This window comes from Ictidomys tridecemlineatus, chromosome 2 (assembly GCF_052094955.1).
Source record: "Ictidomys tridecemlineatus isolate mIctTri1 chromosome 2, mIctTri1.hap1, whole genome shotgun sequence".
Classification (NCBI taxonomy): domain Eukaryota; kingdom Metazoa; phylum Chordata; class Mammalia; order Rodentia; family Sciuridae; genus Ictidomys; species Ictidomys tridecemlineatus.
The window spans coordinates 216039467-216062454 of NC_135478.1; the positions used below are offsets into that span (position 1 = coordinate 216039467).

The 22988-nt window shown below is 42.0% G+C and overlaps 1 protein-coding gene across 1 annotated transcript in view; it reads right to left on the reverse strand.

Annotated features, from left to right (window-relative positions):
- Positions 1-22988, reverse strand: part of Svopl (SVOP like) — a 58940-nt gene that overhangs the window by 5503 nt on the left and 30449 nt on the right. The window contains exons 10-13 of the mRNA XM_021731119.3: positions 21302-21510; positions 20134-20245; positions 19073-19154; positions 18065-18154 (exon numbers count right to left, since the gene is read on the reverse strand). Coding sequence (XP_021586794.3) covers positions 18065-18154; positions 19073-19154; positions 20134-20245; positions 21302-21510 — 493 coding nt within the window. The remainder of the gene's footprint in view (positions 1-18064; positions 18155-19072; positions 19155-20133; positions 20246-21301; positions 21511-22988) is intronic.

The following is a 22988-nucleotide window of genomic DNA, read 5'->3' on the forward strand; positions in this document are numbered from 1 at the left end:
ATTATTAGCCTAAGAGGCATTAAACATAAAATTGCAATCATTAGCAGTATAGTGTTGGTGCCAGAATAGATCAATAAAGCAATGAATCACAAGACATCCAAGAATCTATGGAAATCTGGTTTCACTGTATCAGGCATATTAAGTCACCTAAGAGGTGGCCCCCAAGAAAGGATGATTAATGGCCCGAGAACAACCAACTAAGCATTGTTTTGAAAGTTAGATCCTTACCTCAGGCCTATGCATAAATTAGTTGTGACTATATCAAAGAACTTAATGTTTTGGATGAAACATTGAAAGTTGTTGAGCTTTCAGTGTTTTATAAATATTTTCAGAAACTTTGGAAGAATGAGCAACAAAGACCATTTAAGCATGACACAAAACACACCATAAGAGAAAATTGGTAAATTGAAATATTTGTATGTCAAAATATTTTGATAATAAAATCAAAGGGCAGACAAATATCTAGTATACCAAAATGTCCAGTCTATAGAAAAATAGCAAATCACACAAGCAAGTTTTTTAAAAAATATATATGGATATTAAGTGAAAGATGTTCAACCTTACTAGTAATGAACAAATGCAAATAGAGACAAGATATAATTTATTGTCTACCAGATTGAAAAAGGCTTAAAAGCTTACTATCTTTCTGGTGATAAGGAAGAGGAGTGGGGATGGTGGTATGTGAATGTGTTTATATATAGACTTAAATAGACATTTTCCAAGAGGTGTATACAAGGGTGCTCACTGATCATCAGGGAAATGCAAAACAAAGCCACAGGGATGTTTCACCACTATTAGGATGGCTAATATCAATCAAATACAAGTAGTATTGGTGAGGACAGAGAAAGGAAACCCTTCTTTTTGGGAATGTAGATTGGTACATCCAGCCTGAAAGACAATACAGAGGTTCCCAAAGATATTAAAAATAGAAAACTGTCATCTGTTACAGAAATCCCTCTGCTAGGCATATACCCAAATTTCTACTCCCATATTCCCAGCAGCATTATTCATAATAGCCAAAACATTGTTGAAGTGTCCATTAACAGCTGAGTGGATAAAGAAATTCTGGTAGAAAGATACCATGAGTATTATTCAGACTTCATGAAGAATCTCCTGCCATTTGCAACAGGACGGAAGCAAATTAGAAGGACATTATGTTAAGTGAAATAAACCAGGCACAAAAAGACAAATACTGCACAACCTCACTTATGTGTGGTATCTCGAAAAGAAATCAAGTACATAGAAAATGCGTTTTACCACAGGCAGGGGAAATAGGAAGATTGGGGGAGGGAATTCATAATAATTTATATCAAGTAGTATTTAAATTAAAAAATAGAAACTGGACAAATGCCTATAATCCCAGTGACTAATCCTGTGGCCATTTTATATGTCTGGAACATAAGAGCTCATGTTAAAATGATTAGAATAGCCAGGCACAGTAGTGCACACCTGTAATCCCAGCAACTCAGGAGACTTGGAGGTAAGAGGATAACAAATTCAAGGCCAGCCTCAGCAACTTTGCAAGACCCTGGGCAACTTACTGAGGTCCTGTCTCAAAAAATAAAATGGGCAGAGGATGTGGCTCGGTGGTTAATGCCGCTGGGTTCAATCCCAGACACCAAAATAAATAAAATGATTAGAATAGTGGCATGTGTACAAAGGTATTCTGTGCAGAACATTCGGTATCCTGTTTGTAAATAGCAGAAAAAATTAAAACAATTTATTCATCAACAAGTCAATGGCTATCTAATCAAGACACATCCATGCAAATGGAAATCTATGACCTACTTTTTAAAAAATGAGGTTGATACACATGAACTAAATGAAAAGATAAGGCCACTGTAGTTGCAACATGGAGGTGTGTGTCCACACAGAGCCATATCTGTGTCCACATCTGTGATGCAGCAGAGGGCAAGACTCCATCCTCAGGATTCTTTGCCTACTCTGGGGTCACTGGAGACCCACCTGAGAATCCTCCTCTGCTCTCTCTAGAGACTTCAATTCAATTTCAAGCCTCTGCAGGTGACGATATACAGATAAATATGCATGTACTCATGAAAGTAAATATATTTATGATCCATTGTGTGTTTATATTCAGATATAAATTAAACATTGCATATATACAAACGTTACACCTAGAGAGAAATCATATATGCATAGAAAAGCACCAGGAAGAACATGCCCTAAACTATAAGCAGTGGTTATTTCTGATGATGGCTTTATGGGAATTTTTCCTTTCTGGTAACACATTTCTGTATTTAAAACTTTACAGGTATACTTTTTATTCAGAAAAAAATTTTTGAAGGATTATAAATCATCACTATAAAATGAGAAAAAAGTTAGCTATACTTCTAATTCAATAAATTAAAAAAGCTAATCTGACAAACCCTGGTATAATAAAGACAAAACTCAAATTAGGAAAAAGAGTCGACAAATCGATCAAAGAACTATTTTAGAAAAAAAGCTAACTATGAAAAGTTAAAAGCATAGAATTAAGGGCTGGGGCTCAGTGGTAGAGTTCTCACCTGGCATGCGTGAGGCACTGGATTCCATTCTCAGTGCCACATAAAAATAAAGGTATAAAAAAATCATGGAATTAAGAATGTTAATAATCACTAATGAAATGAAAATAGCCATAAGATAATACTCCCCCAGTCTTGATAAATTTGAATGAAGTCAATGTTCAATAAAACTTTTTCTGAAATATACTCAAAAATACAAAAAAGGGCTAAAAAAAATACAGGAAAGGGCTAGGGATGTGGCTTAGTGGGTAAGCACCCTTTGGATTCAATCCCCAGTATCAAAATAAAATAAACAGGAGGAAAAAAGTAGAGAGAATGAGAAATAGAGAGTCCAGTGGTCCATTTTCAAAATACAGCATTGAACTTTAAATGTAAAATGTCTTGGAATGTAAGACAGCTGCAGGGCAGAGCAGAATGAAAGTTAATAAGCAGTTAACCCCTGAGTGTAAAAATTCACAGCCCCTTGATGCACTGGAGGTGAGAAGGAGCATAGGTTAGATAAACTGTGTACCTGCCAAAGGGCAAGCACTCCAAGGGGACTTCCCCACCACAAGAGAACAAAGGAAGCACTCCAACTAAAGGCAACAGTAAAGCCAAGGCGACATGGTATTGTGCAGCCCATAGTACTCAGCAACAAGGAACTTGAGGAGGAATCTTGCACTCTAAAGGTTGTACCCAATCTGTGTGTCCCTGACCTCCAAGCACCTGATCTCGCAAGACCATTATTAAAATAAAGCCTCACTTTTTGCTGAAGCTTGTGCCTTTTGGTCCCTTTTAGGTTTGGACAGGTGAGCATGTTTCTCATAATGCCTATAGAACTACATCCTCAACAGTGCAGGATTCAACCTTTTATAGAGGAGTTCTTTCAAACTTCCAAGGAATAAAGTTCAGAAAAAGAAAACCACCCTCATGTCCTCCCCAACCCACCCCGGGTCACCCCAGTGCTGGAGGTGGAACCTAGGAACTCATATGAGCTAGGCAAGCATTCTACTGCTAAACTATACCCTCAGCCCAGCCTCATGTCTTAACAATGACCCTGGAATCTAGCAAATAAACACAGAAGATCAATCACTATATCATGCAAGCGTATTGATTCAAAACTTACAGACAAAAAAAAAAGAGATCAACAAATGAAACATTTCTCTAAAATAAAAAGCACTATAGGAGTAGAAGTCCTCCCCTGCATGATGGTCTCAGGAATCTCCTGGCCACTCCTGTTCCCTCTTGCATTAACCCTCCCTTCCAAGAGCTCACCAGTCAACTTTACAAGAGTAATTATTCCATTGAGAACCCAAACTCATGAGATTTCAACAAAGTAATGAGATATGAACTGATATCAAAATTAATTGTTGTTTTATATACAAAAATAATTATTCCCAACATACTGAGTGTCCACTATATGCCAGGCACTGCAGTGGGAACTCAGAATTCAAAAACTAGCAAATTATGCACACATCCAAGCCCTGGTGGGGATTCAAGTCCACTAGGAGAGATCTTAAATACCCTGACAAATAAATAGGCAATTATAATCTGATAAGTGATACGAAGGGAAAGCTTAAGATGCCCTAAGAGCTCATACCAGGGAAGCCAGACTTAAACTGGGGTGTCAGGGAAGGTTTCCCTAGTGGGTAAGGAATAATAGCTACTGGAAAGTATGAGGTGGGGAAAGGCTTCCAGGGTGAGAGGACAGCAAGTATGGAGACAGCTGGGTACGTTAGATAAACTACAAGAGCCAGAATTTTTAGAGGTAAGTAAATAGGGAGAAAGAGTCCAGATGGGTGCCTGTTGTGGACTGAGTGTGCCCTCACCTACATTTGTTTGTTGAAGCCCTAATGTTAGGATCTCCTGAAGTCATGGAGAGAACACCCCAAAGAATCCAAACACAATTCCCATTTATTAGCGGAAGCCAAAGAGGCTGGAAGGCTGACAGAGCCAGACAGCAATAACTCCTCACTCTAGGCCAATTCTTGTGGGGCACAATGACCCTGATAAATGAGAAAAATAAGGGCCACCTGCCGTACTTTAGGTGCATGTTTCCTGGCATTTTATGAGAACATATCCTGTTTTGTCACCGGGACAAATGTTTTCTTAGTACTAGCAAACAAGTTGGTTATTTTCAATGTTATGCCATGGTTAAGATTTAACCTCACTGCCCTATAGAAAATGGGCTGTGCAAGAACAAGGCAGTCTGCAGCTTTGCAGGCTCCCCAGCTCCCCCCAATAAACACACTGTCAATTTTAGGACTCAGAGCCTTCGTGCATAGTTGTGGGACCAAATGCTTAGTAATTCATTCACAGCAGCCTAACTGCCAATGTGATGTTTGAAGGCAGGGCCTTTGAGAAGTCATTAGGTTTAAATGGACTCCTGATGGGTCAGTCTTGATGAGATGAGTGCACTTAGAAGGAGTTCAAGATGCACCAGAGTTCTTTCTCCACCATGTGAAGGCATAGCAAGAGAAGGCCACCTGCAAGCCAGGAAGAGACCCCTCACCCGTACCAACCCTCCTGGCACCCTGACCTCAGCCCTCCAGCTTCTCTGGAACTGTAAGAAATAACTGTTAGTTGGTCTCCTGGTAAAGAAAGTGAGTCACATACACCTGAGTCTGTCTCACTTTGTCATCAAGCCAGAGGGGCAGAGCAGAGCTGCCGCCTGTGCCCGGAAAAGGCCCAGCAACCCGCCGGCATGGTATCACGTCACCTCAACTGGAGTAGGGGCCGAGCAGAGCCGCCGCCCACGCCCACAAGGTAGGCAGACCTGCGACCGACCAGCAGAACAGGCCGAGCGGTCTGCGGGCATGGTAGACACTTCACACCAATTGGAGGAGGGGCAGAGCAGAGCCGCCGCCTGCGCCTGCAAGGTAGGCAGACCTATGACTGACCGGCGGATCAGGCCCAGCGGCCTGCCAGCGTGGTACTCACGACACCCCAATTGGAGTAGGGGCAGAGCAGAGCCGCCACCCGTGCCTGCAAGGTAGGCAGACCTGCAACCGAACGGCAGAACAGACCCAGTGGCCCGTCAGCGTGGTAGACAGATCACCCCAATTGGAGGAGGAGCACAGCCGCCGCCCGCCCCTGCAAGAGAGACTTTTCAACCATACAAGAGCAATATAAATATATAGGGGGGAAATTTAAAAAAAAAAAAACAGTTTCACCAAGCAGAAAGAAACGCGAGCAGTATGAAAAGACAAGGAAAGAAAGGACCACAAGCAATGCAGGTCAACTCAACTTTAGAAGAGGTAATAGCTGCAGCAGATGGAATGTTAGATAAAGAATTCAGGATATACATGCTTCAGATGATCTGGAGTCTCAAGGAAGACATTAGACAGCAAAATCAGACAATGAAAGATCCCTTCGACAATGAATTACATAAACAAATCCAAGAAGCAAAAGATCAACTATACAGGGAGATAGAGGTTATAAAAAAACAAACAAACAGAAATCCTAGAAATGCAGGAAGCAATAAATCAACTTAAAAACTCAATTGAGAATACTACCAGCAGAGTAGAACACTTAGGGGCTGGGGATGTGGCTCAAGCGGTGGCGCGCTCGCCTGGCATGCGTGCGGCCCGGGTTCAATCCTCAGCACCACATACCAACAAAGATGTTGTGTCTGCCGAGAACTAAAAAATATTAAAAAAAAAAATTCTCTCTCTCTCTCTCCTCTCTCACTAAAAAAAAAAAAAAAAGTAGAACACTTAGAAGATAGAACATCAGACAATGAAGACAAAGTATTTCAACTCGAAAAGAACATAAACAGCTCAGCAAGACTGTTAAGAAACCATGAGCAGAACATCCAAGAAATATGGGATAACATAAAGAGACCAAACTTGGGATACAGGAAGGTATAGAGGTTTAAACCAAAGGAATGAGCAACCTATTCAATGAAATAATACGAGAAAACTTCCCAGACTTGAAGAATGAGACAGAATCCCAAATCCTAGAAGCCTACAGGACGCTGAATGTGCAAAATCATAAGAGATCCACACCTAGACACATTATAATGAAGATGCCCAACATACAGAATAAGGAGAGAATTTTAAAAGCTACAAGAGAAAGGAAGCAGATTACATTTAGGGGTAAACCAATCAGGATAACAGCTGATCTTTCAACACAGACTCTGAAAGCTAGAAGATCCTGGAATGACATATTTCAAACACTGAAAGAAAATGGGTTCCAACCAAGAATCGTGTATCCAGCAAAATTAAGCTTCAGGATGGAAGATGAAATTAAAACCTTCTACGATAAACAAAAGTTAAAAGAATTTGCAGCTAGAAAACCATCTCTTCAAAACATCCTCAGCAAAACATTACAGGAAGAGGAAATGGAAAATAACAATGAAAACCAACAGTGGGAGGTAGGACAGTAAAGGGAGGAAAAATAATCAAAGAGGAAAACAAACCATGTTTAGTAACATAAATAAACAAATATGGCTGGAAGAACAACCCATATCTCAATAATAACCCTAAATGTTAATGGCTTAAACTCACCAATTAAGAGACACAGGCTAGTAGAATGGATCACAAAACAAGACCCAACAATATGCTGCCTACAGGAGATGTGTTTGATAGGAAAAGACATATATAGACTGAAAGTGAAAGGTTGAGAAAAATCATATCACGCATATGGACTTCGGAGACAAGCAGGAGTGTCCATACTCATATCAAATAAAATAGATTTCAAGCCAAAGTTAATCAAAAGGGGTAAAGAGGGACACTATATATTGCTCAAGGGAACCATACACCAACAAGACATAACAATCTTAAATACATATGCCCCAAACAATGGTTCAGCTATGTTCATCAAGCAAACTCTTCTCAAGTTCAAGAGTCTAATAAACCACCATACAATAATCATGGGAGACTTCAACACACCTCTTTCACCACTGGACAGATCTTCCAAACAAAAGTTGAAAAAGGAAACTACAGAACTCAATAACACAATTAATAACCTAGACTTAATTGACATATATAGAATATACCACCCAACATCAAGCAGTTACACTTTTTTCTCAGCAGCACATGGATCCTTCTCAAAAATAGATCATACATTATGTCACAGGGCAACTCTTAGACAATATAAAGGAGTAAAGATAATACCATGCATCTTATCTGATCATAATGGAATGAAACTGAAAATCAATGATAAAAGAAGGAAGGAAAAATCATGCATCACTTGGAGAATGAACAATAGGTTACTGAATGATCAATGGGTTATAGAAGACATCAAGGAGGAAATTAAAAAATTCTTAGAGATAAATGAAAACACAGACACAACATATCGGAATCTATGGGACACATTGAAAGCAGTTCTAAGAGGAAAATTCATTGCTTGGAGTTCATTCCTTAAAAAAAGAAAAAAACCAACAAATAAATGATCTCATACTTCATCTCAAAATCTAGAAAAAGAAGAGCAAAACAACAGCAAAAGAAGTAGAAGGCAAGAAATAATTAAAATCAGAGCTGAAATTAATGAAATCGAAACAAAAGAAACAATTGAAAAAATTGACAAAACTCAAAGTTGGTTCTTTGAAAAAATAAATAAAATCACATACCCTTAGCCATGCTAACGAAGAGAAGAAGAGAGAGAACTCAAATTACTAGCATACGGGATGAAAAAGGCAATATCACAACAGACACTTCAGAAATACAGAAGATAATCAGAAATTATTTTGAATCCTTATACTCCAATAAAATAGAAGATAGTGAAGGCATTGATGAATTTCTTAAGTCATATGATCTACCCAGATTGAGTCAGGAGGATATAGACAACCTAAACAGACCAATATCAATTGAGGAAATAGAAGAAACCATCAAAAGACTACCAACTAAGAAAAGCCCAGGACCGGATGGGTATACAGCAGAGTTTTACAAAACCTTTAAAGAAGAACTAATACCAATACTTTTCAAGCTATTTCAGGAAATAGAAAAAGAGGGAGAACTTCCAAATTCATTCTATGAGGCCAACATCACCCTGATTCCTAAACCAGACAAAGACACTTCAAAGAAAGAAAACTACAGACCAATATCTCTAATGAATCTAGATGCAAAAATCCTCAATAAAATTCTGGCGAATCGGATTCAAAAACATATAAAAAAAATGTGCACCATGATCAAGTAGGATTCATCCCTGGGATTCCAGGCTAGTTCAATATACGGAAATCAATAAATGTTATTCACCACATCAATAGACTTAAAAATAAGAACCATATGATCATCTCGATAGATGCAGAAAAAGCATTCAACAAAGTACAGCATCCCTTTATGTTCAAAACTCTAAAAAAACTAGGGATAACAGGAACATACCTCAACATTGTAAAAGCAATTTATGCTAAGCCTCAGGCTAGCATCATTCTGAATGGAGAAAAATTGAAGGCATTCCCTCTAAAATCTGGAACAAGATAGGGATGCCCTCTCTCACCACTTCTGTTCAACATAGTTCTCGAAACACTGGCCAGAGCAATTAGATAAAAGAAATTAAAGGCATAAAAATAGGAAAGAAGAACTTAAATTATCACTATTTGCAGATGACATGATTCTATACCTAGCAGACCCAAAAGGGTCTAAAAAGAAACTATTAGAGCTAATAAATGAATTCAGCAAAGTGGCAGGATATAAAATCAACATGCATAAATCAAAGGCATTCCTGTATATCAGCAACAAATCTTCTGAAATGGAAATGAGGACAACCACTCAATTCACAATATCCTCAAAAAAAATAAAATACTTGGGAATCAACCTAACAAAAGAGGTGAAAGACTTATACAATGAAAACTACAGAACCATAAAGAGAGAAATAGAATAAGATCTTAGAAGATGGAAAAATATACCCTGTTCATGGATAGGCAGAACTAACATCATCAAAATGGCGATATTACCAAAAGTTCTCTATAGGTTTAATGCAATGCCAATCAAAATCCCAATGGCATTTCTTGTAGAAATAGAGAAAGCAATCATGAAATTCATATGGAAAAATAAAAGACCCAGAATAGCAAAAACAATGCTAAGCAGGAAGTGTGAATCAGGTGGTATAACAATACCAGACTTCAAACTATACTACAGAGCAATAGTAACAAAAACAGCATGGTACTGGTACCAAAACAGGCGGGTGGACCAATGGTACAGAACAGAGGACACAGAAACAATCCACAAAACTACAACTATCTTATATTTGATAAAGGGGCTAAAAGCATGAAATGGAGGAAGGATAGCATCTTCAACAAATGGTGCTGGGAAAACTGGAAATCCATATGCAACAAAATGAAACTGAATCCCTTTCTCTCGCCATGCACAAAAGTTAACTCAAAATGGATCAAGGAGCTTGATATTAAATCAGAGACACGGCATCTGATAGAAGAAAAAGTTGACTACGATCTACATACTGAGGGGTCGGGCTCCAAATTCCTCAATAGGACACCCATAGCACAAGAGTTAATAACTAGAATCAACAAATGGGACTTACTCAAACTAAAAAGTTTTTTCTCAGCAAAAGAAACAATAAGAGAGGTAAATAGGGAGCCTACATCCTGGGAACAAATCTTTACTCCTCACACTTCAGATAGAGCCCTAATATCCAGAGTATACAAAGAACTCAAAAAATTAGACAATAAGATAACAAATAACCCAATCAACAAATGGGCCAAGGACCTGAACAGACACTTCTCAGAGGAGGACATACAATCAATCAACAAATACATGAAAAAATGCTCACCATCTCTAGCAGTCAGAGAAATGCAAATCAAAACCACCCTAAGATACCATCTCACTCCAGTAAGATTGGCAGCCATTATGAAGTCAAACAACAACAAGTGCTGGAGAGGATGTGGAGAAAAGGGTACACTTGTACATTGCTGGTGGGACTGCAAATTCGTGCGGCCAATTTGGAAAGCGGTATGGAGATTCCTGGGAAAGCTGGGAATGGAACCACCATTTGACCCAGCTATTGCCCTTGTCGGACTATTCCCTGAAGACCTTAAAAGAGCATGCTACAGGGATACTGCCACATCGATGTTCATAGCAGCACAATTCACAATAGCTAGACTGTGGAACCAACCCAGATGCCCTTCAATAGATGAATGGATAAAAAAAAATGTGGCATTTATACACCATGGAATATTACTCATCACTTAAAAATGACAAAATCATGGAATTTGCAGGGAAATGGATGGCACTAGAGCAGATTATGTTAAGTGAAGCTAGCCAATCCCTAAAAAACAAATGCCAAATGTCTTTTTGATATAAGGAGAGTAACTAAGAACAGAGTAGGGAGGAAGAGCATGAGAAGAAGATTAACATTAAACAGAGATGAGAGGTGGGAGGGAAAGGGAGAGAGAAGGGAAATTGCATGAAAATGGAAGGAGACCCTCATACAAGAGGAAGTGAGGGGAAAGGGAAAAATAATACAAGAGGGAGAAATGAATTACAGTAGAAGGGGTAGAGAGAGAAGAGGGGAGGGGAGGGGAGGGGAGGGGAGGGGAGGGGAGGGGGGATAGTAGAGGATAGGAAAGGCAGCAGAATACAACAGACACGAGTATGGCAATATGTAAATCAGTGGAAGTGTAACTGATGTGATTCTGCAATCTGTATACGGGGTAAAAATGGGAGTTCATAACCCACTTGAATCAAAGTGTGAAGTATGATATATCAAGAACTATGTAATGTTTTGAACAACAATAAAAAAAAAAAAGAAATAACTGTTGAAGCCATGTAGACTGGGCATGTTATGGCAGCCTGTGCTGAATAAGACAGGTCTCCTAGGCAGAGTCCTGTAAGCCATGTTGAGGACTTTTGTCTTAATGAAGAGGAAGAGATAAAAGCTATATGCACAAGAGTAGTATAAACTCTGAGGGGAAATAAGTTGAAAGTGACCACTCAGGACGCCATTTTAGCAGTCCAGTGAAAACGGATGGTGATTTGAACCAGAGTGTGCAGAAGTCAGAAAAGGGGATGAGATAAGTGATTCAGGTGAGTTAGGAAATTAATCCTCATGGTTTGGGGATTGGCTATGTAGATGAGAGAGAAGGGAATAGAGGAGGACGACTCCCAGGCTGAACAGAAATGCTATTCTCTGGTGGAAACTGGAAAGGGGGATTTGAGAAGAATGCAGTATTTAATTCAGATGGGATGGATTTAAGATGCTTGTGAACATCCAAGTGGAAATGGCAAGAAGGGAGATGGATGAATTGAGCTCAGAAGCAAGGCCTAGTCTGTAGAGAGAAACTGAAGTGCTGTGAGCATGGAGTTGGTATCAAAGTCATAAAAATTATAATATCACATAAGTGCAGGAAATATGGAGCAATAAGAAATCTCCAACAAAGAAATAATAGAGACGGACATGCATCCAGCAGAATGAGAAGCTCCACAGCAGAAGGAGTAAGCCCACCAGAGGGCAAGGTGATGGGAGCAGAGGCCTCCTCCTGGGTGAGAGGTTGAGTGAGATAAGTGATTAAAGTGACCTTTGGATTTAGAGTCGCAGAGGTCACCAGAGACCTTACCAAGAATCATTTTGATGGGGCAGGGATGGCTGTAGGATGCAGGAAGGAAGAATAGAGGAGAGACAGTGGGAGGAGAGGGAACCCCTTTAGGAGACTGGCTGGAAATGGAAGCCCATTGAACTGCTGCCTAGAAGAAGAGAGCATGGGGGCCAGGATTGAAATCACAAAGAGGTATAATTAAAAACATGAGAGCAGGAGACTCAACTGAGAAACCATTCAGAAGTAGTCCAATAAGCTGCCTGTTTAAAAGTCAATAGGGAAAAAAAAATTTTAAATAGGTATTTTGAGTAGATTATATTTTTCATTGAAATAACAACAAAAAGACATGAACAATGCCTAGGAATAAACTTAAGATACACAGGCTCTGAAGAAAACAATAACCCCAGCAAGGGGCAGGAAAGCAAAATTGAACAAGTAGACAAATGTTATTTTTAGCTTGGTAGACAACATTAGAGAAAAAAGGCCAAATTTCCTAAACTGCTACATCTAAAGAATCAACACTTAAAATCTAAATGGGATTTGGGCAAACAGAAGACAGAATATAACCATGATTCAAATGCATATCTGAGCAAAAAGAGCAAGAAGGCAGATACCAACAACCAGTTTTTAAATTGTACTATAAATGTTAGAGTAATAAAAAGAACATGACTGTGTCAAAACCAGATTAGTGGCCTAGAACAGCGAGCTAGAAATAGACCAGGTCATTGTGAACATAAGCAAACAGACATATCTAACCCCTGAGGAAAAAATGGATTGTTCAATAAATAGTGTTAGGACAATCAGCTTACCATGTGGGAAATCATAAAGCTGTTTCCTCCATGAGTCCTCACATCGCAGAGGCCTTGAAGAAGGCATGTCGAGAGGGTTTCTGGGTTAGAATCTGGGATGCATTCACTTTGTGAATGCTGATTAAATTGGACACGATTTGGACAATTCTATATGTACATTATACTTCAATAAAAGGTTTGCACTCCCTCTTTCCTTCCCCCTCCCAAAAATGACACAGAGATCTAGAAGAAAAACGCAGTATGTATTTTCACAATCCTAATCACAGAACCCAGAAATTGTGAAGGGAAACACTGATAAATTTGAGCATCTCTGAACTTAAAGTTCCTGTACAGAAAAAGGAAAACATGAACAAGAATAAAAGACAAATGGAAAATCTAACATTTCTGCAATGTCAGAAAGATAGTTGAAACCTCATGTATGTGAAGGATTCTCACAAAAAGGTAAAATATTTAAATATGGAAAGAACTTAAAGTATCACTTCTGAATAAAAGAAATACTAATCAGCCAGGCACAGTAACAAATGCCTATACTCTCACCATGGTGCCACCACCATAAGGCCATCATCAGAGGCAGGACCAATGGGAGCTTCTGATCTTGGACTTTTAACCTCCAAACCTATGAGCTAAATAATCCTCTTTAAGTAACCAGCATCTGTTATTTTGTTATAGTTAATGAAAAACTGATTTATACAAGGATAACACTAGGCAAAGTATAAGTTTAATACATGTTAGTTGAATGTACCATTTGGGATAATTCAACTCTTAATTCTATTTATAAAATATAGATTGTAGCTACTTTGGTCATTTTTGATGTTACATCTACCAAACTACATAAGGCAGCCTCTAAACTTGGTATAAAATAATCCCAAAAAGTTTCCTGAATGAGTCACCAAAATAGGTGAAGGGGCCTTCTAATATAGAGGCTGCCTCCCCTGCTTGCTTCTGAATCCTGAGGGCTTATATGAGAAAGGGCAGACTTCAGAAGACTGTAAAACAGGTCATAAGAGAGATGGTTTAGCTGCTTTGATAGTTTGGATCAGAGATTGGAGATAACTGCCACGCCACTGGAGATCAGGGAGGCGAGTGGGGCAGAGAAGATGTGCACAGGTATTGCTGGGGGTTAGGGATGGATTTCCCCATTGACATCCCTTTATGATTCTTTTGTAAAGATTTAGAATGCTTTTCAATGCTCTCCCCCCATGCTGGGCTGTCTCACTTGCTGCCCCAAGGGAGCAGCCTTGCTGTGTCACCCACACCCTGCACTCCTTAGCCATGCCACCTCAGACTGTGAGGGCCTCCACTGCAAAGCTGGGTGAAGCCCAAAGACAGGCAAGCACTGAAAGAACTTGACCATCCACAGGAGGTACCAGAAATGCAAGCACCACTGAACCAAGGGATGCCTGGTGTCACAGACCCAATGTCTGTGTCCCTCCAAAATTCACATGCTGAAATCCAGATCACCACACAATGCTATAATATTTGGATTTGGGGCCATTGGTAGTAATTAGGTCAGAAGGGTCGTGCACTCAGGAAAGGGATTTGTTGCCCTTTAGAGGTTGCATCTGCAAGCCAGGCACAGCCTCACCAGAATAACCATGCAGCACCTTATTTTGAACTTTTCCTCCTCTGTGAGGAGGAAATTCCTGTTATTTTCAATCCCTCTACAGTATTTTGTTACAGCAGCCAGAACTAACACCTGGCTAGGGACAAGGGGCCTGACTTCTGGAAATTTCCCTGAATGAGGGCAATCCCTGACCTATCAGTAGAGGCCTTATACTGGTCCCTTCTGTATTTTAGTGAATCTAATGTTTCTATAGAAAAAGTATTTTCCTTTCTTGGGCTACATACTCATGACTCCTCTTATTTCTGTTAATGACTGAGAACTAAACATCAAGACTTTTTTTTTTTTCTTTTTTGTGTACTGCAGATTGACCTCTGAGCTACATCCCCAACCTTTTTTATTTTGAGACAATATGTCACTAAATTACTGAGACTGGCCCCAAATTTACAATCCTCCTGCCTCAGCCTCAGCCTCTTGAATAGCTGGGATTACAAGCATGTGCCACCACACCTGGCAAAACAATTGTTTTTCAAGAGGCATCTGTATTAAACTTATATAGTCATTAGAGTGGGCAAACATATTACTGAGTAATATATAAACATTTTTCCTTAACTGATTTAACAGCCTCTTTTAAGGAATAAGAAGAGGAAGAACTAAATGAAAGGAAAAGCCAATTCCTAGCTGCCACATGCCCTGTAGATGGCAGTGACTCTCACAAGGTGGTCCACAGCCCAGCCATATCGGATTCACAGGGGTAATTAAAAGTACAAGTGACTGGTCTCTAGCCACAGAATCAGTGCATCTGGATAGAGTCCAGGAATCCATGTCATAGCATTGCACTAGCAATCCTGATAACCGCCAAAGTTTGAGAACCACCTCCAGGGAAAGGCCAGTCAGCTCCTGAGAGTGACAGCCCCTACCAGATGCCTGGAGCAGCTTCCCTTACCCCACAACCAGCAATATCCCAGGAGTCGGCACAAGCTTCCCAGATCCCAGCTCTCACAATGCAAACCCATTAAGAAAAGCAAAGTATCCCAATTGTACGGTGACATAATTTAACTGGGATTAAAAGTAGGTCACCAGCACAGTGGCACTTACCTGTGATCCCAGGATTCAGGAAGCTGATGCAGGATGATCACAAGTTTAAGGTCAGCCTAGGAGGTGTAGGGAGACCCTGTCTTAAAAACTAAAAGGGGCTAGGGGTGTAGCTCATTGTAAAGTGCTGCCTGGGTTTAATCCCCAGTACCATCACACACACACAAAAAAAAATTATTAAAAAAAAAAACTCCTACTCCCTCTTTCCAACACACCTCAAGTCCTTTGAGGACAGCAAAGGTCCAACTGGCACTTACAGACATTGCCCCAATGGCCAAGCACACTGCTGTCTTATCTCAGCTGTTCAACAGCATGAAGTGAATTGAGATATTTCCTCCTGAGGAGCGTAGACTTCACACAATAGTAGTAAGGGGTGTTTTGATAGCATTTTTAAAAGGCTTAACTCTGAACCCAGGAGGAAAACTCAAAAGCAACATCCCTTACTCTTCCCAGCCAAGTGGCTCCTCCTTGCCAAGTGACATTAATGCCCTCACATGATCGTCAAGCATCGTGTTTTAAACAGTAACACTACCACCTCTTTGGGTTTTGTGTTTCTGATTTCATCCTGTCCAGGCTCTTCAACATTTGCACCTTATTGTCTATAACAATAAAGGCTTCATCAGGACTCACACCCATAAAAGAATCTTTTGGTTAAGGAGAAACATTTTCTTGAATAGCATTTGGCCTTGGACTTTTATTCATTATTATTGTTTTCATCTAGCATTCATTTTGTGTCAAATATTTCTCTGGATATTTTGCATTTATTCATGTCTTTTAACACTCGGAATAAACCCACTTAGTGGTGCTATTATTCATCCCCTTTCCCAAGGAGGGTGCCCAGGAGGAGCAAAGGTGTAAAGAGCCAAGAGCCCATTGCTGGCCCCAGGATGCTGGGAGCAGAGCCCTGTGGGCCAGAGCACCTGGTCTCAGTTGGTTTCTTCCTCAATCCACAAACCCACCAAAAGCAAGGTGGCCTTTGGGTAGCCCAAGTCCCCAGGAAGAATTTTCCAGGTGGCTGAGAGCCCAGAGAGTCCATTCCCAATGGAAGCTGGGGAAATGACCCAGCTGGTCATTCAGCCTGGTCATCCAAACCGAGTAGTTAACTTTTTTCTTTTGCCCTTTTCTGAAAATAAAATAAATAGTCACAAAGGAATTTTGAAAAACAAAGACACAAAACAAAAGCAGCCCCTATTTTAAAGACAGGTGGGTGGAGAGAAAACACTCCTAAGGGTTAAAAACTTAGTGGTCACAAATTCCTGTTAAATGACAGGAAATGCATGTCAGGGTCTGCTCCACCCACAGCAGCTCTTTCTCTGAGAATTTCACCTCCATATCTATGGTTATTCACAGTCCTGGCTCTTGACCACCCTGATGCACCTCAAGCATGGACAAACGACCACAACTGGGTAATGAGAGGCCCCTCTTAGCTACCGAGAACTCATCCTCCGGTTCTGGAGGCCAGAGGTAGGGCTGTGTTAGGGATCTGTGGGAACACCACAGGCATGGGCAGGCCCAGCACATGGGTCTTCCAGGAGAGAGAAGTAAAACCCACGTGTTCAGGGGGGATGAGTGACCACAGAACCCAGACTGATAGGGAGTGGGCAGGGCCTGGAGTGGACAGCCTTAACTTCTGGACCAGGCCTTCCCAGGGCCTGCCCCACTCTTGCCCTTTTGCTACAGCCGGATCCTGTGGATTTCTGTTTCTTGTGACCAAAAGAGAATGAGCAGTACAGAGTGATAAGGCATATAGCCCCCCAAGACCTACAACCCTACAGGCCACCTTGTATTATAGTTTGGATATGAGGTGTCCCCCAAAAGCTCATATGAGACAATGCAAGAGTATTCAGAGGTGAAATGTCGAGATTATGAGAGCTGTAACCTAATCTGTGGATTAACTGGGTGGCAATGTAAGCAGGTAGGGTGTGGCTAGAGAAAGTAGGTCCCTGGGGGTAAATCTTTGGGGATTATATATTATCTCTGGTAAGCAGAACTCTTTCTGCTTCCTGGTGACTAGGACCTGACCATTTTTCTCCACCACGGCCTTCCTCCATGATGCTCCACCTCACCTTGGACCCAGAGCTATGGAGTCACCCTGTCCCTCTATAGACTGACCCTCCAAAACCATGAGCCAAAATAAATTTTTCCACCAAGATAAATTTTTTCCTGTCAGGTATTTTGGTCACAGCAACAAAAAGGCTAAGGCTGACTAACCCACATTACCTGCCCGGCTTCTCTCCTGAAGCTTCATGGTGCCAGGGTCCCCTGGATTTCACCTTACCTCTACCAGCTTTGCCTGTTCACTGAACTTCCCCTGCCCCATAGCACCTCCCTAGCTCGGGGGCTCTGTTTTTCAGTTGCCCATCAGGACAACTGATCAGGGCCAGTTCAGAGTTAAAGCCCATCCTCTCGCAGCTGCTCCAGCTCTTCAAAGCATCCCTTTCTTTGGATCCTCCCCAACAATACCCAGTTGAAAGCTGAGCAAACCCTGAAGGCGAAGCAATACAGGAGATTGACCAGCAAAGCCTGGCCTCGATGTAGCCTCTTCCCCAACCCAAATTCAAACAGTGGGGCAAAGGAACCCCAAGAAAACTCATCAGGTGGACTGTACCTGGGAGATAAACGGTGCCACCATCGCACCAATGCGACACAGGGAGCCGCTGGTCCCCATTCCCAGAGCGCGCATCGTGGTGGGGTAGACCTGCGGGGCAGGGGCATGGAGAACACCAGTCAGTGACTCTTCCCTCCTAGGTCAGCCTTTGTTACGAACATACTGAACACCACATACTTCAGAACAGTCAAGATGCTCCTTCTCTCTGATACACACCTTTGAATTCCACCACCCCACCCCCGCCCACCCCCGCCCCCGCCCCAACCAGCTCTGGGAATAGAACCCAAGGGCTTGGGCATACTAGGCAAGAGCTCTGCCTCTCAGCTACATCCCCAGCCTCGCCGCAGCCCCTCCCCCCTTTTAAAAATTTTTGCTTTGAGACAAGGCTTTACTGACTTGCTAAGCCTGGCCTTGATCTTGCAAGCCTCCAGAGTCACTGGGGGTACATGCATGTGACACTGTGCCCCCACCCATCCATATGAGCAGAAGTCTATGAGGAACTCTTCAGCTACCTCAGGAAGTACCTTACATCCCGTTGCTGTATTAATTCAGTAAACTAATGCATATGGAATAAATCACAATCATATTCAAATGTAAGCCCACAGTGCACCAGCCAACAGAGAGAAGGGCAAATGGTCTTCCAAAGTAATGAAGGTGAAAAACACATTGCAATTTTAAGAGGGAGAAACAGGAGCTTCACCCGGAGCAGCAACACACTGCTCCTGACTCTCGACTCCTGCAGGCTGTGGCCGGGGTGATGGCTTGTTTTGTGCATGTAGTGGCAAAGGGAGAAGGTCCCATCTTTCCTCTCACATTGCCTTTCAATAGACTAAACAGGGAGGGGACAGTCCACATCCAACTTGCTAGTGCCATTTTCATGGGCTGTCTTGAGAACATAACTGACAGAAACCAGGGGCGCATTGTCTACAGAAGGACACCCTGTCGAAGTGGCTCACTTGAATGCACTGACGTAACTCACCTCTGGGAAAACCCTTCTGGGAAACTCACCTCCGCAGTGTAAATGTAGATGGTGTTGAAGTTGGCCGCCACCAGGGCCCTGAGCATGAAGAGGAAGCCAATAAGGCCGGCACTAGAGGAGAGAAAGCCAAGGGAAGCCCTAAAAGCCATCACCACGGAGGGCCACCCGGGGTCCCGCTCCAAGTGCTTCGCAGACACTGAAGCAGCCACTTGTCACTCAACCAGAGGGAGGCACTGCTCTTAGAAGGCTTAATGATGGGGTTCAACTACCTCCCAAGTGGGTCATTCCACCTGGCCCCCTAGATGAGCACATGCCCTGAAAAAATGGCACAGTTTTCAGAACTGATGATATGCATTCACCCCTCAGTATTCGGGACACACTGGTTCCAGGACACTCCCCCGACCTGGTGCATACCAAAATCTGAGGATGCTCAAGTCCCTTTTTTTAAAATAGCATCGTATTTGCATTTAACCCCATACTCCTGTACACTTTACATGTCTCCGGGTTAGTGTAACATCTAGTACTTATTTATAAATACTGAATAGTAGTGTCAATACAGTAGTGTTTAGGGAATAACACAAAGTAAAAAATTCGACACATGCTCAGTACAGATGCAAAGTTTTTTTGGTTTTGGTTTTTTTTTTTTTTTAATATTTTCAATCTATGGTGAGAACCACAGTTGCAGAGAGGCCCACTGTATATTCTAGCTCATGCCTCTCTAGGACTGCACATTAAGAGTGAAATCAATCTTACCCCACAGATCAGCTGTCCCCATCACTAAACTATCTCGGCACTGGTCCAGAGAATTTGGTAAACAACTAGGGTTGTTCTCCAATCCTCCAGGAAACTTTGCGTAAAGATCCTAAGTATTTTGGTGGGAATCCCAATGCTTCACCTCTATCCTGAGAGCTGAGAGGTGCAGGAGCAGTAGGAGGAGGCAAATATGCTTGGAAGGCACCAGGTGCTTGCTCTCCACTCTCTCGGGAAAAGGGACTCATGCCAGACCCCAGTGAACACTAGGGGTCTGGAGACCCCATTGGAAACCATTGTAAAAAACTCGTTTGTCTTGAAGCAATGGAAGGACAAATACCTTGAAGTACAAATATTGAGGAGGAGGAAAAACAAAGCCGTGCACCCCATGGTGATAGCAAGGCTCAACCGTCTCCCCAGGAAGTTGATGCCCAGGATATTTAAAGGATTCACTGGAAGGCAAACAGCAAAGACAATTTTTGGAACTTTAACAGACAAGTGACATTTCATGACCCCTAGCCAGGAGTCATGCTTGTTGTTTCAGAAAAGAACAACTTTCTCCCAATGTCTCTGGTATTCCATCTAAAACCCACTCACACTGTCATCAATCTCACGACTCCTTCAAGACACTTTCCCCACAGGGGTCCCCAGGATGGTGCACGTGGATCTGTTGTTAATGGTCAGTTTGCTGGACCTATATTTTAAATGTTTTATACAGTTTCTCATTGAATTCAGAGTGCCATTGATTTTAAGTACCATCATTTTATGTCAACTAAGACAGAAATAATGCTGCCATTTGAAATCTAATGAGTTATTTCAAGACACATCCCAATTTCTGAGATGTTAAGATGTGGGGGGAAAATGCAACTTAACATAATAATTCAAAGTTTGACGCCTCTGGACCCTTCTTTCCCATACCAATCCATGCTGGAGACATGTCAGCACGATTGAGGGTCTTGTGCAATTCTACGAGGTAGGAGCCACATCATAGGTTGCACTTCTCTCCCGAGACTCCAAATGGTGTGTACCCAGCCTATTATGGTTTGGATATGAGGTGCCCCTCAAAAGCTCACATGTGAGACACAATGCAAGAACATTCAGAGTGAAATGATTAGGTGATGAGAGCCTTGACCAATTCAGTGAATTAACTGAGTAATAACAGAAGGCAGGTGGGGTGTGGATGGAGGAAGTGGTTCCTTGGGGTGTGATTTTGGGGTATATATTTTGTATCTGGTGAGTGGAGTCTCTCTCTGCTTCCTGATCATCACGTGAGCTGCTTCCTGCTGCCACATTTCTCTCCACCATGACATTCTGCCTCACCTTGAGCTCCAAGGAACAGAGCCAGCTGTCTATGGACTGAGACCTCTGTAATCATGAGCCCCTAAATAAACTTTTCCTCCTCTACAATTGTGCTAATCAAGCCTGTTAGTCATAGTAGCAAAAAAGAAAAAAAGTTGACTAAAACACTGACTGAAATTCAGAGGGCCCCAGCACAAAGGGACACTTACAAGCAATTTCCCCGATGGTGCTGATGATCATTGTCCGGTAGTCAGACGGGGCAAACAGGTGGCAGTGGCAGGGACTGTGACTCTCCTGTGAGTCCCCCCCAGTCACCACCACCACCTGTGACTCTGACTTTGAACCACAGACCAGGTCCCGCTCCAGCAGCTCGGCACTGGCCAGGATAACCCCGTAATAGGCAAAAGAGATTCCCAGCCTGGGAGTGAGAAAAGGACTTCATTAGCAGACGTGAAGGACGGAGGAAGCTCAGGAGGCAGATGACAGGGAGAGGAGTCCACGTGGAAGTCGCAAGACAGAATGTGCAAAAGGAACAGAGAACCCGGCTCACACGGTATCATGCAAATGTCTTTGGGGAAACACGTGTGCATTTCTGTTGGGTATAAACTGAAGAATTATGGGGCCACCGGATACGCACATTTCAATTGTAACAAAGTCTGCCCTGATGTGAGCTACAGTCAGCTGGTGCTAGCATTATTTGGGGATTCTCATGATAATTTACGGTGCAGTTACTAACCTAATGTAGTAAAAGTCATCCAACTTTTCTCTTATCCGTAGCCCCTTTTTGTGTCCTGATTAAAAGGGCTTTGCTTACTCAGGTCAAGACTGTAAAGGAAAAAAAAAGAAGCACACAGGGGACCACAAGAGGCTAACCCACTGGTCACTGTTGACTTCGAGGGATCAGTTTCTGTCACAAAGAAATGAAAAATGAAAAGGCTACAAAAGTGCAAGTGAGAGACTATTTTCCTTTTTTTTTTTTTTTTTTTTTTTTAAGTTCCGGGGATTGAGCTCAGTGGTGCTCTACCTGAGCTACATCCCTGGCCATTTTGTGAGACAGGGTCTCACTAAATAACTGAGGCTGGCCCTGAATGTGGAATCCTCCTGCCTCAGCCTCCCCAGTTACTGGGATCACAGGCGTGCACCACCCACATGCGCCCCGATAAGAAACGTTTAAGAACTTGTTGTAGCTGAATGTGGTGGGGCACAAGTGTGTGTGCCCAGGTGCTGAGGAGGCTGAGGAAGAAGGACCACAAGTTCAAGGCCAGCCTCAGCAATTTAGTGAGACCCTATCTCAAAATAAAATGAGAAGAGCAGAGGATGGACTCAGTGGTAAAGCACCCCACATTGAATCCCTGGTGAGGGGGGAAATGCCCATAGACAATTAGGGTTTTGTCTTTCTAAAATTTTTACTTACTCATTTGTGGTGGTGGTGTGGTGTGGTGTGGTGTGAACAGATAAGACATTGCTAAAGGAAATATTTGGAGTCTATCTTGTGTTTTTCTCCCCAGTGGTGATGAGTGAATTTACAGTAGTCCCCTTATCTGCAGGACACATGTTCCAAGAACCCCCTGTGGATGCCTAAAACCAGACAGTACTGAACCCTATATATAGTATGCTGTTCCCTATACACCCCCGTGATAAAGCTCAATTTATAAATGAGGCACAGCAAGAGAGAAACAACAACTAAAGATAAAAGAGAGCACCTATAACAATAGACGGTAACCAGAGTTAGAGGAGCGTAGTCTCTCTTGCTTTGAGGAAGTCAAGACAAATATTAATATTATCAGACCATGGTTGACCACGGGTAACGGAAATCATGGGATGTAAGACCACAGATGAGGGCGGACCACTGTACATAAGTGGGATTCCTCCAAATACCCATTTTTTTTTTCTTTT